Source organism: Schistocerca gregaria, chromosome 1 (assembly GCF_023897955.1).
Source record: "Schistocerca gregaria isolate iqSchGreg1 chromosome 1, iqSchGreg1.2, whole genome shotgun sequence".
Classification (NCBI taxonomy): Eukaryota; Metazoa; Arthropoda; class Insecta; order Orthoptera; family Acrididae; genus Schistocerca; species Schistocerca gregaria.
In genome coordinates, this window is record NC_064920.1 from 422,674,312 (window position 1) to 422,693,070 (window position 18,759).

Sequence of the window (18,759 nt, forward strand, 5' to 3'; positions counted from 1 at the left end):
AAAGGTGTATGGTCTATTCTGATGATATGATTTTTTCTCCACAAAGGTACCATTTCTCCACAAAGATACCAGCAACCTACAGTCACTATGTTTATGTGAAGTTTTGGATCGTTCATGTGCACTATGGTTCAGCATTAGCCTGTAAATGTGTCATTACTTTTTACAGCACATGTCCAACACTTGCGCCATATTATCAGTCAAAACGGTGCCCGCACTAATCCCCGACTTGATGACGCCATCACAAATTTTCTGCCACCCACTAGAGTAAAGGAATCACAGTCATATCTAGGCCCGACCAATTTCAATCGAAAATCCGTTCCAAAATTCGTGGAAGTTGCAAGACCCCTCACAGTGCTGTTAAGGAAAGGAATAAAGTTTATGAGCCATACGTGCAATGCTATTGATGTACCTATCATTTCTCAGCCACTGTTTCGTCTATTTCAAACTTTTCATACAGGCTAAATAAAATGTAAATGTCGTATGAGAAAGGCCTCCCGTCAGGTAGACCATTAGCCAGGTGCAAGTCTTTCGATTTGAAGCCACTTCGGCGACTTGCGCGTCGATGGGGATGGTGTACGTATAATGTGAGTCCCCAATTCAGTTCCATCTGTCTGTGCGATGCTGAGGCATACTCTGGAGTTTCGATAGGCCTGGTTCCTGCTTCTAAGATTGGTGGACATGCACACATACCTCGTCTGTAATTCTTCTAGTTCAATCGCAGGAATGACAGTGAGCAGCAGGCGGTTAATGGTAAGTGTGTGCGGTAGCTTGAGAAAACCCCTGTGCTTCGTTAGTGAACTTCGTTTGACTTCTTGCTGTAAGCTGTCCTGATTTATTCTTTTGGACATTATTTGGCCGATGCATTTTACATGGATCAGTATCTTGGTATTATACATGTGATTAAGTTAAATTTTGAGGGTATTGTAGAAACTATTCGAGAGGGATTTGTTTTCTGTGCTCTATTGCTGCATGTATTTTACTTAATGTGCAGATATTGGTTTTCATGTCCACTACCGGTTCATGTCTTTAGGTTATAAGTAGTTTTCAGTTTTTCAATAATTATCTACAAGTCTTGGTCCAAAAGGACTTGAGTTTACTTGCACTACCATTGTGTGCTTTTTCTTTTTTCTTAAGACACTTTTAACTTATTGTCAGTTCATCTGTTTTTAGCTACTTACATGTTGAAAGGACTTAGTTGTCCGCCTTCATTTTCTCTGTTATGATTCAGCCCTTGTTCTATTCACCAATTATGTTATGTAAATTTAATCTATTTTCCATTTGTATGTAATAGAAACTTTACTGAATTGAGGAACCATTCAGCGTGTGCACCGAGATCGAGCCATTTACCATGACTTATTTAATATTTGATTTTCGGCCCAGTTATTCTGGATTTATACTTGTTTAAGTATGTTGGTTGATTTACTAATACTCACATTTTATTTATCCTAGCTGCCCACCATTTCAGTTTCATTTGTCATCAGATTGTGAAGCAGCATTTCTAAAACTCAAAAATTTACTACTTACTAGTCCAGTTCTTCCTTTTCTAGTTTATCAGAATGCATCCAGACAGCTTGACAGGGTGGAAAAGAATTATCAGACAACTGAGAAAGAAATACATTCGAAATAATGTATGTCCAGTGTTATTCGTACAGATGACGTTTAAAAGTAATAATTGACTATTTAGCACTCTCTTGCCTTGCATCTCAGAGCATTTGATTTTGGAGTAATACATCATCCAGGAATGCTGTATGCAAATGTACATAGTGTCAGTGACAAAGCATGCACCATGGGCTCCACTGGCATACACGAGGAGGAGTGGGAGGAAGCACAAACCTAATCGCTCAGACTGTTTTTCGTTTGCCAGCCAGCTGCCGTTCACCGTAGAAGATGGAATGTTTCACAGAAAGACAAGCTATATCTCGTAGAACAAGAACATCATAATAGACCGCTCGACTAATCCCGCCAGACTACAAATGCCTGGTTAAACATCGGGTCACTCGACCAGGCAGGCCGTCGTCACACGACATTATTACCCTTGTTGAACCCAGCAATCCATTCTTGGGTTTCCATTCTAATCTTTCCTCTTCGTTCTTGTACATATTGTATATAACCTATCTTTCCGTATTGCTTACACCTACTTACATGAGAATTTCGATCATTACACAAAATTTTAAGTAATCTAAAGCTGTTTCTGTTGACAAATCAAATCAAAGTTTCTTTATTTCTCTTAATGTTTACTTCCATTATAAAGCGAAAATAAAGAACTACCTCTTTGGCGCTTACACCTATCCTAAAGCCAAACTGATAATTCTGCAACAGATTTTTTTCCGTTTTTCTGTATATTATTCTTGACAGTACTTGAATTTATGATCTGTTGAAGCTGATTATGCCTTAGTTGTCGCATTCATCTGCCTTTGATATCTTCTGGATTGTGTCAATGTTTTTCAAAGTCAGACGGTATTAGATTCATGTGGTTTGGATGTCACAAGCTCGAACACATTTTGATCATACTGTCTGATGTTTTGGTCGATTCCTACCATCACATAAGTATGCGTGGCGGGGAATCAATCCCAAAAGCTGCAAGTACCTACAGGCTCTGTCGTTTAGGTTTTTTCATTGTTGGGACTTAAAGAGGAGTCTGTGTTTCCTCAAACTATTCTAAAAACAAAATAATTTGATCATCGTTTCATAGAAATATACGAAAGCATGCGACATTGTTCGTGGTCTTGGGTTTCGTTGTTCATGTTGTCTGTGGTGCTTCGCAAGAAAACGAGGGATGTAAGGCCCCTCCATGAGAAACCTGACCAGACCGTAACACCACCGCTTCCAAATTTTACTATTGGCACTACACACACTAGCAGATTACGTTCAGCGGGCATTCGCCATACCGACACCCTGCCATCGGATCGCCACATTATATACCGTGATTCGTCACCACACAATTTTCTCCGCAGTTCAGTTGTCCATGTTTAAGATCCTTACACCAAGCCAAGCGTCGTTTGGCATTTACCGGTGTGATTTGTGGCTCATTAGCACCCGCTCGACCATGAAATCCAAGTATTCTCACCTGTCACCTGTCATAGTAATTGCACTGGATCGTGATGCAGTTTGGAATTCCTGTGTGACGGTCTGGGTAGATGTCGGCCTATTACACATTACAATCCTCTACAACTGTCGGCAGTCTCTGTCAGTCAACAGACGAGGTCGGCATGTACGCTTTTGTGCTGTACGTGTCCCTTCACGTTTCCACTTCACTACCTCATCGGAAACAGTGGACCTAGGAGTGTTTAGGAGTGTGAAAATCTCGCCTTAGACGTATGACACAAGTGACACCCAATCACCTGACCACTTTCGAAGTCCGTGAGTTCCGCGGAGCGCCCCATTCTTCTCTCTCACGACGTCTAATTTCTACTGAGGTCGCTTATATGGAGTGCCTGGCAGCAGGAGGCATCACAATGCACCTAATATGAAAAGCATATGTGTTTGGGGCGATTCCGGGTACTTTTGATCACAGAGTGCGTGAAAAATATTGCAAAGCCAGTGGGAGCACCTGAAATTGCATTCCTGCAGTCTACATCCACATCATACTCCGAAAACCACCTGACGGTGTGTGGTGAAGGGTACTTCTGGTACCAATCACTAATCACCCTTCCCTGTTCCACCAGCGAATGGCGCTCGGGAAGATTGATTGCCGATAAGCCTCAGCAATAGCTCCAATTCCTCGAATTTCCTCGTCGTGGTCATTTCGTGGTAAGTATGTGGGAGGAAGTGTTATGTTATCTGAGATAGAGCTCTCTCTAAATTTCGATGGTAAATCTCTCCGTGATGCACAACGCATCTCTTGTAGCACTTTGCACTGGAGTTTGCTGACCAAACGATATTCTGACGTCGCTCTTCGTGAAATCTTCTCTCAGGCTGCTTATGAATCCATACCACACAGTCACAAACTCCAAGTCCAGTGGCTCTTCCTGCACAACGTGCGGTTTAAAAGTACAGCAAATTCGGCCGTTCGGTGTATTCACGGCACCTTGCAGTGTAAAATGTGCCTCGTCAATCCATAGAATATTTCTCAGCCACATAGCATCAACTTCGATCCATGCCAGAAACCGAGGAGCAAATTCCCAACGTTGCTGCAGATCATGAGTTGTCAGTTGTGCCGTGCATTGTAGCTGTGGGGTGAAGGGCGCACTGAAGTCGTTCGCGCGGCTCTCCCCGTCGGAGGTTCGAGTCCTCCTTCGGGTATGGATGTGTGTGTTGTGCTTAGCGTAAGTAGGTTTAAGTAAGATTAAATAGTGTGTAAGCTTAGGGACCGATCACCTTCACCTCAGCAGTTTGGTCCCATAAGATCTTACCACAAATTTAAATTTTTAATTTTTGTTCATTTGCTGCACCCTGTGGATCCTGTACGGGTATCAGTGTAAAACGGCGCTCAAAACTTTCCGTAATGTGCACAACTCTCGTAAGACAGTGTAACGTCCCATATGAAACATTATAAATGATTGTGCTGGTAAACTTCTACGTGATTTGATCGTCAAACAGCTGACCAAAACTGAATGTACTCAGGCAGTCCTCTCTTGTTCTGATCATCACTAAACTGACACACTCTGCAATAGTGCGAGAGTTAGTATTGTCAGCTAAACATAAGATTCTAACTACTGAAGGCATTGTTAGAAATTGAAAGTTTTTGATAGAGGACAAACAATGTATTTACTTTAATAGTGTTCGAAAGTCATTATATATATATATATATATATATATATATATATATATATATATATATATATATATATATATATATATCTGTTCATGACATCGAGTCTTTACAGATTTCCTTTTTCTGGCGGACACACGTCCAGATCGTCCGCTTATAGTAACCTCTCAAAACTCTGGCCTCTCTCTATCCACATCACCACTGCTGGCGCCTCACATCCAACTGCCCAACACTACAATAGCGAATGTTCCAACAATGCCAACCTGCCACAGACTGCACACAGCACAGTCAGTGATTTTCATACAGAGCGCTACTTGGCGTTACCAACAGAAAAACCTAAACAGCCTAATTACATGGTCCCCATGCTCCCCACAAAACATTTTACAAACCGTTTTGGGCAGTGGTCAGTACACATGTGGTAATTTTTTTTATATTTACGCTAGTAATATATCAAATGCACACACTTATTAATACGCTGTTGGTCAAAAGCAAAAAATTGTCCTCACAGTCATGATCATTCATCACAGTAGTAATCGCACTTTGTTTTTTAAGGAGCCACAACAGAGCAAATCCACAGCAGGGTTAGTCAAGTGTTGAAGAATATTGGTATGTAGGTCATCACAGAGCACGACCACAGTATATCTTGTAGAGATTATGGTATTGGTTGGCCATCAAATGTGCAGACAAACTGTAGTCCTTGTGAGAGAAGGCCAGCAGCCATCTGTTGCCACTGTTCGGGTGCACAATCACCATCGAAGAGGCTTGCGGATGATATAACAAGTACATAAACCACCACTTGTGCCCTCACAAACTTTTTGGAATGTACTCAGAACCAGCACTGAGTTAACCACTCCCTCGCTGAATTATCAACACACAAGCGAGCTTTAACAATCCCTTCTGTTCTTTAACTTCTCACATGTTGTGCATATACTATGACCAACATAAACGTGTGCAGTAATCTTACCATATAATTAATTGGAAGAACTGGTGTCTATACAATTACAAATTTATGGCATAAGAATACAATTATAAAGATACAGCAAACATCATTAAAGAACATAGTAAAACACACAACATTTGTAGTAACACAGGCTTAACAAAAGAACATAAATAAACATACATCAGTGTTACAGGAATAATGACATAAGTAAATAAACAGAAAAAGTGAAATAAGCTTTTGAAACATTTACTTCACACATGAGCATTAAAAGAAAGCAGAACAGAATAAATAATGTCTAAACATCTTTACAAAGTAAACAACATAATATTAATGCAAATTATATGTGAGGATAACAGTGTTCCTCATCATAGTGAATGTAGCTTAGTTTTAGAAGAGAAAAAAAATTCTATGAAACATCACACAGAGACAAGAAGAACACAAATACACAAGGGTTCACATACACATAGGGTAATAACACGAAAGGAAAGGACAGGGTTTGTTTTCAGTGTGACATATGGTACTGCAATGCAATCCAAAACTTCATACCACAGATCTTTCCTCTTATTTCAACATTCGTCCCCACCCACCCCCCCCCCCCACCCAAGAAAAAAAACCTATCTAAGCATGCTTTCTGTATTTATATGTTCACATATGTCTTATCTCATTAATTATTTTCCATAATCTTACCTCATCATTTGTTTCCATGAAAATCCTACCTAAACCTGTTGTCCCTAAACCCTACTTTTTTCGTTTATATACTCTTTCAAAATAATAATTCTTCATTGTACACTACCTTTTTTGGCTAAACCCTTAACACAAACACCAATGACAAAAAATGCAAATTGGAAAAGTAAGCAGCAATTTATCTAAATTAGGGAAGCCCGCCGAAGTGGGCGAGCAGTCCTAGACCGCTATAGTCTGGAGCCGCGCGACTGCTACGGTTGCAGGTTCGAATCCTGCCTCGGGCAGGGATGTGTGTGATGCCCTTAGATAAGTTAGGTTTAAGTAATTCTAAGTTCTAGGGACCTAATGACCTCAGATGTTAAGTCACATAGTGCTCTGAGCCATTTGAGTCTCTTTTTTTTTTTTTTTTTTTTACCAAAGCAGATGCTACATTACAACTAATAGAAGGCAATGTGCAGCAACAAGAAAAATAAATCAGTAGTGTAACAGGCTTAATACAACGTAAAATTCAGTAGAACTATGCGTGGCAAACATCTGCACCAAATGCAATAACTTATACTTAAATATAAAAAAATTCAAGCAGAAAAAGTATTACAGAATAGATAGCCATGTCTAATACCTATGTCACATCTTAATACTAGAGTGATGCATCACAATAACTTACTCTTCCAAACAAGTTACCAAGTTATGTTTGCAATTCCTGTGAGGGAAAATGTCTATTTGTGCTCCCTTTTGTAAGGAAAGTACATCATAAAATTATTTACTGGGTCTGTACACAGAAAACATTTCTATTAGTACGTCTATTAAATTTTATTTTAACAAATGCTGCAGTGCAGGTAGTAACTAGATATTAAAAAAATGAGGCAAGTATATACATTAAACAAAGCATGAAAATTTATTCACTAGACATATTGCATCTCCTAAGGCAGTAAAAAAATCTCTCAACCAGAAAGACAGCAATCACAATCACGTGTGTAGACATAAAATATTTCTGATCATTTCATTAGGCATTTTAGTACATATGAGAAATTACCAGCTCCAAACTGTAATCATATGTTTTCAAGTATGAGTGCATTACGTCAAGGTCACCTTTCTGTTAGCATACTAGTACTCACATTCACACACACACTCACCCTTCATAATGATCAATACCATATCTCGACGTCACAATACACATCGTCATCACAATAATAATATCATAACTCCTCAGTCAAATCGCGAAAACGTCATAGCTTTCTTCAATAATCTCAAAACCTATTAAAAAATGCTCTCTGCTCGTTTCAATTAAGACATCTGCCGCAAATGTGCTTCAAAAATCATGATCCCATACCAAATACATCATTCAAAGCTCTCATAGTATTACAATGGTTCCAAAACAATATGAACAATTCACAAAGTACAGACGAAATACAATTTCATAACTGTGAAGTTATCTGTGTAACTGCATAAACTGTGTTACTGATTTAGTTTAAAAAAAGTTTGTCTCTCTGTTAAATAATGAGATATCTGTGTAATTCTGTCAGAGAAATATGGAACTGATGTGTAAAATTGTATCAGCAAATACCATATAAGCTAGGGCTCCTAGCGCTTGCCGCACGGTTTGTACACAAAGTAAGCGTGTACCCGTGAGGATTAATGTAATTATGCCCTCAGGTGTTACAGATTACAGCAACAGAATGAAATGTCTCACCGAAAACCTTCTTTGTATCTTTGTAATTCGAAAATCTTTAAAAAAAGATTTAAGTACAGAATTTAATCACTCAAATGCGTGACCTGTGGAGTTGTCAGTACTTCACGGTAAAAATGTGCCAAGTGTCGTAGTTATCGTCCGCTGTAAGGAAAGTTCTGCAAAATTCAATCTACTTACTTTGTCATAACCAAGAGTGAAAATGCTATGCATATAGATATCGTAGTTATTTCGTACATTCATGTGACCAAGAAAGCACTGTACCTTAACACATTGTTATGCTACAGAAAAGGCTGTCTCATTGTAGCGGTACCACAAAAGTTACTACTAAAACATATTTTACTTTCCAGAAGAATGTAGAAAAAATGGTTCAAATGGCGCTGAGCACTATGGGACTCAACATCTGATGTCATCAGTCCCCTAGACTTAGAATTACTTAAACCTAACTAACATCACACACATCCATGCCCGAGCCAGGATTCGAATCTGCGACCGTAGCAATGGCGCGGTTCCGGACTGAAGCGCGTAGAACCGCTCGGCCACCGTAGCCAGCGAAGAACGAAGAAAAACTGTACTGATATAAGAGATACAGTCCAAAAGCAATAATATAAATTAAAACACCTATTAATTGCGTCATGATATAATCGCGTAGCTGTCAAACAAACAAAATAGTAAGTCATCTGTAATATCTCAAAAAGTACATTAAATAAAGAATGTTTTTTCAAGTCAACCAAAATGTTGCATTAAAGCCTCATTAGCAGTATATGTTCTAAGTATGTAAGCCTTATAGTCACTACATAATCATTCTATTGACAAGCAAGACAGTACACACAATAACACTGTGTTGTCTGTTCACTATAACAACGCATTCGTAATTACTGTCTAAATAAGTTCCCTAGGTTCTAGCCTGGATAGTTAATTTCAAAACATTGTTGTATGTTAACAGATTCTACGTGTGACAAAGCGTACTAGTAATGTGAAGTAGCAACCTTAAAGCAACGATTAATTGCGCAACCATGTGGCGATGACGACAGACGCTTTGGCCAACGACTCCCCGAACGTTTGTCCACTTCCGGGAATCCGTAGATATTCTCGAAGCACTTATGAATATCTGAGATTCTATGGCATTCCGCCAAAACTCAATGACAGCTCTCTACTTGGAATGCACCTCCGTTACAGGCACAGTTGTGAAAGCTACGTATAACTCCACTACCTGTCATAATGTCATGAAACTATTGGGTCTAAAGCTGGAACATTCCGCATTTTGTCAACTGAAACCGGCATAGAAAAAGTTGTTCTGCTTTTCTCATTCAACGACCTTCGTATGTCAGCATTCTATGAGGAAGTGAAGTACTGCTATTTTTCTGGAGAAAAACAACAAATGTAGATCATTTTTTATTCATTTGTTACAATTGTGATACATAAGACATTAGAATCGTCGCAGTGATGACCTACATCCACTGACTGTTCGCAGATGGGACAGCAGTCACTCGTTATGTGTCCCGGCAGCCTTCGCCGCTGCTCTGCCAGCCTTCTTGGCAGCTGTCCTGGCTTTGGCGGCAGTCCTCAATTTCTGTGCTGTTCTGGCTTTGCCTGCTGTCCTGGCTTCGGCATGAGCTGCTGTCCTGGCGAGGTCGGCATGTGCAGCTGCTCCTTTCTGTGACGCTAAAAGGAACAAACGACGTTCGGTAATTACAGCTCAAAATTGACAGCTAATCAAGCTCAACACCTATTACTTACCAAAAATAAGGAACCTACTGATTACTCTGCAATTGACACTTGAGTGTTAAGTAGTACATACGAAAACTTATAGATTATCTCTCTACCATTCCACTCTAGAATAGCAGACTGGATGACCTATCACTTAAATCACTCCGCTTCACTTCTTATTTCTCTTATTTTACCACAATAGTCGATTTTCCTATGTAGGTGGGAGTTAGCAGCATATTTTGGCTTTCGGGCGAGAAAGTTTGTAATCAAATTTCGTGAAAGTATCTCGCCACAATCAAAAATGGATTTCCTTAATGACTGTCATCCCACCTCGCATGCAAGAGTCGTACAGTCTCTTCCACTTTGTGAAGACTGCTCTTTTTCGCTGCCCTTCATCAATCGTGTGTTGTAAGATCTCAAAACACTCCGAAATAGTCCAGAAGGGGACAGATAGGCGTGGTTCAGGCAGTCTTTTAGTAGGTCTGTTGCATCTTCTCAGTGTTCTGCCAGTACAACGTTCTCGTTTTCCCTTCTCTCAATAAACCAAAGTCGACCATTTGCCTTCCCTATCAAAGTTTTCAACATGCTAGTTCCATTTCATATTGCTTTTCAAAGTTACGCTCAGAAATTTAAAAGGCGCTACTGTACCATACAGGGTAATGCTTAAGCTGTATCCGATCATTACAAATTTCCTTTTCCTACGCACCTGCATTAACTTACATTTTTGTGCGTTTACAGCTAGCTCTCATTCATCACACCAACTGGCTAAGTCATCTTGTATCCTCCTACAGTCACTCAACTTCGACACCTTCCTGTACGCCACAGCACCATAAGATTGCTGCCCATCGTGTCAGCATATTAAAAATAACCCCGGGCCTATCACACTACTGTGGCGCTCCTGACGATTCCATTGTCTCTGATGAATACTCGCAGTCGAAAACAACCTACTGATTTTATTATTTAAGAAGCCTTCGAGCCACTCACTTTTTCCATGCGCTCGTGCCTTCGTATATTCGGAAATATAGAAATTTGGAATCAACGTGTTGCTCTTCATCCTTAGGTCACAGTTTATCGTGTGAGGAAAGATCAAGCTGCTTCTCGCTCGATCAATGCTTTCTAAAACTGTGCTGATTCTTGGACATAAGCTTTTCGATCTCTACGAAATTTATTATGTTCAAACTCAGATCATGTTCAGACAGTATGCACCAATCGAGAGTATTAGTCCGTAATTTTGCGTTTCCGTTCTTTTACCCTTCTTTTATATAGGTGTCACCTGCGCTTCTTTTTCAGTCGTTTGCGACTTTGCGGTGATGGAGAGATTCGCGATAAATGCAAGTAAGGGGCCATAACTCAAGTCTTTTCACTTGTGACGTATTGTTCCTCAGGCGTCGTCAAATGATGTACTACAGTCACTGGTCCAGCTCAAAAGTTCGTCGTATAATTGCTTATGATCATTTGGAATGTACTGCTGCGTATTTTCTAAGTCTTGATTTTTTGTATTTTAGTTCGTACGTGTCCTGATGGTAAGCAGGGTGTTTTGGTGGAGCAACAGGTTCTCGGAGATGTGCCACGAAGAATGTGTGACTCACTAACCCGTTGATACACATCAAACCGTTGACGAAAGCAACTCTGGCACTCGCATATGCAAAGTGGAAGAAACTTCTGATTGCAAAGTTTTATCTCTAAAAATTTGGCTTGTTCCTCGTTTCTTCAGAAACTCTCGTCTTCTTATGATACTTTGCCCACCAGTCTTTAAAATGCAGAATTCCAGATGTGTGAACTTCAGTGACTGTAAGTTTTGCATGTTTTGTGCTGCTTTATGGGATGTGCTGTTCTATTTGATGAACAGATAACATCCTGATTAGCACTGACTTACGGCCTTTAAAACAGCCTGATCGAAACATATTCTGTTCATAAGCTCTGCTTATGTGTAACAACGCTTACAACGATTTATATTCTACCTTCACACGCTAGCCATAGAATCACAGATATATTACCTGGTGATATATTCTCTAGGTAAAGAAAGTCATAGGTTGTCATAGTTCAGAAATTCCGAAAATGCAGTGGATGCGAAGGCTGTTGCACTCTCGGTTTAAAAGGGAATACACAAACGAAGACAGGCAATGGTGAGGAAAGATTCATGCGTCTGTGAAAAGATCTAGGCGCAAAGCATACAAGAACTACCACCGTCGTAAGTTAGCAAAAAGATCTGGACGAGAACCAGAGAAAATTCTATGCAAAACCGCTAAACAGGTCTAAGGCTTCCATCCAGTCACTTATTGACCGGTCCGGTGTAGCAGCAGAAGATAGTGAAACGAAAGCCAAAGTTTTAATTTCGTCGTATCCCTCTTTTTCGCGTCTCGTCTTTAGTATAACTATAAATAAATTCAGCACACACATTTAGCTCCTAATAAACACACCACAAACTCGGGAGACACGAGGCACGCGGCAGCCACCTCTTCAACTGTTTGCACTCACAACAGTATCGCCAAATGTTCAGGTCTGAAAGTGTACATTTCAGTGACTTACGCCCTTTTAAAACAAAATGTGATTTTCAGTTGCATGTTACAAGGCGTACTCTGCAGCTTAGAATTGTGTCTGTGACATTTAACTCACTAATGTTACCTAATATCAACACTTCTTTTAGTGCCTACTTCCTATGAGATCAACCTTTTTAAAAGGCCAATATTTTCTCATTTTGAAAGACGATAGCGTTGTATGTTTCTGTATTCATGAAATAACGTATACAGCAATAAAAAGGGCACTTGTTCTACTTTCTTATTGCTGATATTTTTCTTCTGTAACAGGTTCTTTTTTAAATTTTATGGTATGTTTATTTTTTGACTTAGGCTCTATTTATAAAAATCACCGATTCATAGTTATGGGTGCGTTTGATCACTGAACTTTGATATATAGAGCGTTCATTGTAAATTACTGTACCGTTAACATCGGTCTGTGTGCTTAATGGCATGAAAAAGAATCCATGTCTGGAGATTTTTCACTTATGTGCTAAGGGAGCAAACTCTTCAAACAATGAAATTAACTCTCCTGCAACGTCTAAATGAAAGACAGATAATAATTTGCTACCATTATGTGAAGTAGGAAACTTTAACCAAGTAGTCGGTGAGGTAACAATGCTCGGTGGTACACAATAAAGTATACAACATTCATGTGTCGGATTGAACATCTCGCGTCTCTTCTCACAGTTATGTTCAGCAGTCTTTTCATTAGCGTAACAAGAAGTTGCAATGGTGGCAGTTGATAGCATATTAGTTCTTTATTCACTAATCTACTTATTATTGGAAGGGTATTAAATCATAATGCCTAATTCACTCAGTACCTGTGAAAGAGTTGAAGACCCTTCTCTCTGTCGACCTCTTCCTCCTACTCCCTATCTCTTGTTTACCTCTCTGTCTGTCCGGCTCCTACGTCACTCCCAACCCAGTTGGAGTTAGAGCCTGTATTATATCCTGAACTGCGTACAATTTGTATTTTTCATGTGAGAAGACAAGTTTAACACTTGGTGTTCCCAAAAGTTTTCATAAACGATTTGCTGCCATAGTTGTCAGACATTCTGTCTCTCTTTCAAATGGTTCAGATGGTTCTGAGCACTATGGGACTTAACTTCTGAGGTCATCAGTCCCCTAGAACTTAGAACTACTTAAACCTAACTAACCTAAGGACATCACACACAACCATGCCCGAGGCAGGATTCGAACCAGCGACCGTAGCGGTCACGCGGTTCCAGACTGTAGTGCCTAGAACCGCTCGGCCACCTCGGTCGGCGCCTCTCTTTCGTCTGCAAGATTATACTGAGGTCCAGTGAGATGGCACCAGTCTGTTTCGATGGTATATCCTTTGGAATCCAGACAACTGATCCATTAATCATACTAGTGGAAGGCGAGAGACTTTACGATGGCTAGTGTGATCCACTAACTCGTTCTCTTAGATCTTCTTTTTTTCTTTGGAACTACTTGTAATGGTTGGTGTATGAAATTCCGGTAGAAGCTTCTCAAGACCTACTTCATAGAACATTACATGTCTTGTTCTACGACGAAAACCAGGAATATTTAACAAAATGAGCCAACGTTTTATGCATCAAGACAAAAACATCTACTGTTGCGAGTCAGCGCTATGAGGTGAAATAGTACACGTAAAAATGTGACCACCATATTGGTGCCTAAATTCACATTTTCCTTGTGTTATAAGCGAGTTTTGTTAAACTGAACGTTGTTTTTGCAGTAATTTCATTAAATTACCGAATGATTCTCGAATTAGCAAATGATTTAGTGTCGGCATAATTCGAGCCGAGGTTATACGATAAATACTAAATTTTGGAGAAATGTTTTAGAATTACAAGGTGAAAGCTAAATATTTTGTGGCTACTTTTATGAACATTTGAAAGTTAAATAATAAACTTGCATTCTTCTGCCTATCATCTTAAGCCCCAATCCTCTTCATGGCATTTAGATTTAAGTGGCCTGTGACTACCCAAACTCATTTAAGGCAAATGCCATGATGCTTCCTCTCTCAAGATCACAACCAATTTCCTATCCTGTCCTTCCACAAATCAAACATGTGCTACGTTTGCAATGAACACGTCGTCGAGGGAACTTTAAACTGAAGTCTTCCTTTCCTTGTCGTAACACTCAGTTAAGGGAACTCTCCCATATAATTGATTTAGACCTAACGTTTTGAGACCTTTTGATCATCACGTTTTATGAATACTAAGTATAAAAAATTGGAAACTGTACCGTGTTCAGTATTTGTGTCCTCGGATCCGTCCGCCGACGAGCCGTCGCTGCTGAGCGTTTTAAGGGCGAAGATTGGGCTGATATTGGGCTCGTCCTCTTCTGCAGCACCTCCTGCCCGAAGTAACGAATATGTCAGACGGTCGGCGTCGTAGTCTTCAAGATCGTCTCGTGCAATCGGCTTGTTGTCGTCTTGAGCCGTGGCGTGCGGCACGCAGAACACAACCAGGTAGGATCCTGCGAGCACCAGCAGCAAGAGGCGTGACATCTCCTTGCCTGTGTGATGCGGAAGACTGTCTACACTTTCCAGCTAGACTGCCGTACTGTGAAGCCGTGAAGGAATCCAACGTCTTTTATAGCAACAGGGCGGTGTCAACTGGATACGTTATCGCTACTGGGAGGCAAATGTTTACATGTGCAGTTAAAACGTATGCTAGTAGAGTACAATCACCACAAATTATCTCTTACCATTTTACCGTAGTTGTTACTTCAAAAGGTCTTGTTCTTTTGCCCTTTCATGCAACGGGATATTATTATCTAGTCTGTTATATAAGGTGAACAAAAAACCCACGTCAAACGCTACTGCTTGTTTTATCTGTGATAAAATAGGATTCCACGTCTTGCTTAAAGGAAAACCTTTGTCTCTATTAATAATATCATCGGACAGACGTATTTCGATTGATTCTTTCAATACACAATCCCAGTAACGGGAAGCCGAGGCAATAATTTGCGTCTCTTTGAAGGACATATTGTGCCCTTCATTAAGACAACGACTGATTTTTCCTGCTGGAGCTGACGTGTATGCCGTTGATGTTCCACACATCGATCTTGAACTGTACGAATAGACGGTCCAATGTAGGCCTTGCCGCAGTGACAGGGAATCTTGTATACCCCAGGCTACCTCAGTCCCAAATCATCTTTCACCGACCCAAAAAGGGATCTAGTTTTGGCCAAAGGCATAAAGACGCTTTTAATATCATACACTGTGGCCGAAAGTCTCATTTTCTTTCTTATGTACTAAGTGTGTTAGTGTGTGTGTGTGTGTGTGTGTGTGTGTGTGTGTGTGTGTGCGTGTGTGTGTGTGGCGTCCGTTCTTTCGGACACTACGATCCGAGGCAGACTGCCTTGTTAATCAATTAAATGTAGAAGGAAGAATGTCCAAGCTGTCGCAGAGCGTTAAAATTACAGCTACGGTGGCAGATGAAAATTTGTGCCTGACCAGCTTCGAACCCGGATTTGTAATGTCTTTTCTTTCGGACATGTCCGAAAGAACAGACACCACACATATACGCACATACAGGGTGTTTCAGGAAGAATAGTAGAGAGTTTCGCAGGTGGTAGTATAGACGAATTGCATAAAAATTCCATATAAATGTGTCCACTTATTATTGAGTACAGAGATAAAACTGTAAGTATGTAAACCTAGTAATCCGAGTCATATCCAATCCAAAATGAGGTCATATTAAGGTAGTTGAATGTTCTAGCAATTACACTTTGATAATACCCATGTGAGTATTCCGATAGCCAAAAGAACCCGCTAGTGTGAAACCATCTGGAACTACATTACTATACAAGAACTCAATACAATACGGGGACTCTTCCCTTCGCTAGGTAACCTCTTACTGTTATTTACGATTCTCTCTGTTCTAGGCGTGATGCAAATGGAAACATTCATAATGCGCTTTCCGCTACTCTTGACAAACATCGTCAACTTGTAATCACTGCGAGTAACAACTGTGTGATGATAATGGTACAGGTTGTCAGAGGGTGCGATGGTGTTAGGCTGTCAAACTGCATACAATAACGTTAATGGCGGCTCACGTAATCTAAGTAAAGATAATGAGTAATCTGATTTAACGAAAATAGTACTCCAGTCTCGAGCTGCTAACGATACACTATGACTACTTAGATCATCGGGCAAGTATTAAATTAATTTTGCAGTGAATTGCTTGACATGTATTGCCGTCTGCTATGCAGCTGAAATGGCTTATTACACAGGTACTCTACGTTGCACTTAAACAAAAAACAAAAAAATGGCTCTGAGCACTATGCGACTCAACTGCTGTGGTCATCAGCGAATCGTATCATTGATATCTTTTCACCTTGTATTTTAATTCCACTCCTGAACATTTCTTTTATTTCCATCATTGCCTCTTCGATGTACAGATTGAAGAGTAGGGGCGAAAGGCTACAGCCTTGTCTTACACCCTTCTTCATACGAGCACTTCGTTCTTGATCGTCCACTCTTATTATCCCCTCTTGGTTGTTGTACATAATGTATATGACACGTCTCTCCCTATTGCTTACCCCTACTTTTTTCAGTATCTCGAACAGCTTGCACCATTTTATATTGTCGAACGCTTTTTCCAGGTCGACAAATCCTATGAATGTGTCTTGATTTTTCTTCAGCCTTGCTTCCATTATTAGCCGTAACGTCAGAATTGCCTGTCTCATGCCTTTACTTTTCCTAAAGCCAAACTGATCGTCACCTAGCGCATTCTGTTTTCTTTTCCATTCTTCTGTATATTATTCTTGTATGCAGCTCCGATGCATGAGCTGTTAAGCTGATTGTGCGATAATTCTCGCACTTGTCAGCTCTTGCCATCTTCGGGATTGTGTGGATGATGGTATATCGCCAGTCTCATATATTCTACACACCAACGTGAATAGTCGTTTTGTTGCCACTTCCCCTAATGATTTTAGAAATTCTGATGGAATGCTATCTACCCTTTCTGCCTTATTTGACCGTAAGTCCTCCAAAGCTCTTTTAAATTCCGATTCTAATACTGGATCCCCTATCTCTTCTAAATCGACTCCTGTTTCTTCTTCTATCACATCAGACAAATCTTCACCCTCATAGAGACTTTCAATGTATTCTTTCCACCTATCTGCCCTCTCCTCTGGATTTAACAGTGGAATTCCCGTTGCACTCTTAATGTTACCACCGTTGCTTTTAATGTCACCAAAGGTTGTTTTGACTTGACTATATGCTGAGTCTGTCCTTCCGACAATCATATCGTTTTCTATGTCTTCACATTTTTCCTGCATCCATTACCTCTTAGCTTCCCTGCACTTCTTATTTATTTCATTCCTCAGCGACTTGTATTTCTGCATTCCTGATTTTCCCAGAACATGTTTGTACTTCCTCCTTTCATCAATCAACTGAAGTATTTCTTCTGTTACCCATGGTTTCTTCGCAGCTACCTTCTTTGTACCATGTTTTCCTTCCCAAACTTCTGTGATGGCCCTTTTTAGAGATGTCCATTCCTCTTCAACTGTACTGCCTACTGCGCTATGCCTTATTGCTGTATCTATAGAGGTAGAGAACTTCAACCGTATCTCGACATTTCTTAGAACTTCCGTATCCTGACTAATATCTCGAACTTCAGCCTACTCTTCATCACTACTATATTGTGATCTGAGTCTATATCTGCTCCTGGGTACGCCTTACAATCCAATATCTGATTCGGAATCACTGTCTGACAATGATGTAATCTAATTGAAATCTTCCCGTATCTCCCGGCCTTTTCCAAGTATACCTCCTCTTCTTGTGATTCTTGAACAGGATATTCGCTATTACCAGCTGAAACTTGTTACAGAACTCAATTAGTCTTTCTCCTCTTTCATTCCTTGTCCCAAGCCCATATTCTCCTGTAACTTTTTGTTCTACTCCTTCCCCTACAACTGCATTCCAGTCGCCCATGACTATTAGATTTTCGTCCCCCTTTACATACTGCATTACCCTTTCAATATCCTCATACACTTTCTCTATCTATTCATCTTCAGCTTGCGACGTCGGCATGTATACCTGAAGTATCGTTGTCTGTGTTGGTCTGCTGTCGATTCTGATTAGAACAACCCAGTCACTGAACTGTTCACAGTAACACACCCTCTGCCCTACCTTCCTATTCATAACGAATCCTACACCTGTTAAACCATTTTCTGTTGCTGTTGATATTACCCGATACTCTCTGACCAGAAATCCTTGTCTTCCTTCCACTTCACTTCACTGACCCCTACTGTATCTAGATTGAGCCTTTGCATTTCCCTTTTCAGATTTTCTAGTTTCGCTACCACGTTCAAGCTTCTGACATTCCACGCCCCGACTCGTAGAACGTTATCCTTTCGTTGATTATTCAATCTTATTCTCATAGTAACCTCCCGCTTGGCAGTCCCCCCCCCCCTCCCCCGGAGATCCGAATGGGAGACTATTCCGGAATCAAACTTCCTGGCAGATTAAAACTGTGTGCCCGACCGAGACTCGAACTCGGGACCT

General features: G+C 40.3%; 2 protein-coding genes across 7 annotated transcripts in view; both read right to left on the reverse strand.

Moving 5' to 3' along the window:
- LOC126350782 (uncharacterized) overlaps nucleotides 1–14,813 on the reverse strand; it is a 109,934-nt gene extending 95,121 nt beyond the window's left edge. The window contains exon 1 of the mRNA XM_050002547.1: nucleotides 14,487–14,813. Within this exon, the coding sequence (XP_049858504.1) occupies nucleotides 14,487–14,751 (265 nt within the window). The 5' untranslated portion in view covers nucleotides 14,752–14,813. The remainder of the gene's footprint in view (nucleotides 1–14,486) is intronic.
- The window catches only part of LOC126350584 (uncharacterized), a 364,168-nt gene that overhangs the window by 249,461 nt on the left and 95,948 nt on the right, over nucleotides 1–18,759 (reverse strand). Inside the window, exon 3 of one of the 6 annotated variants that reach the window (XM_050002541.1) lies at nucleotides 9,425–9,473. The exons of the other annotated variants lie outside the window; for them this stretch is intronic. The gene's annotated coding sequence lies outside the window, so the exon portion shown is untranslated. Of the gene's footprint in view, nucleotides 1–9,424; nucleotides 9,474–18,759 lie in introns of those variants that run through there. 6 annotated transcript variants of the gene reach the window in all.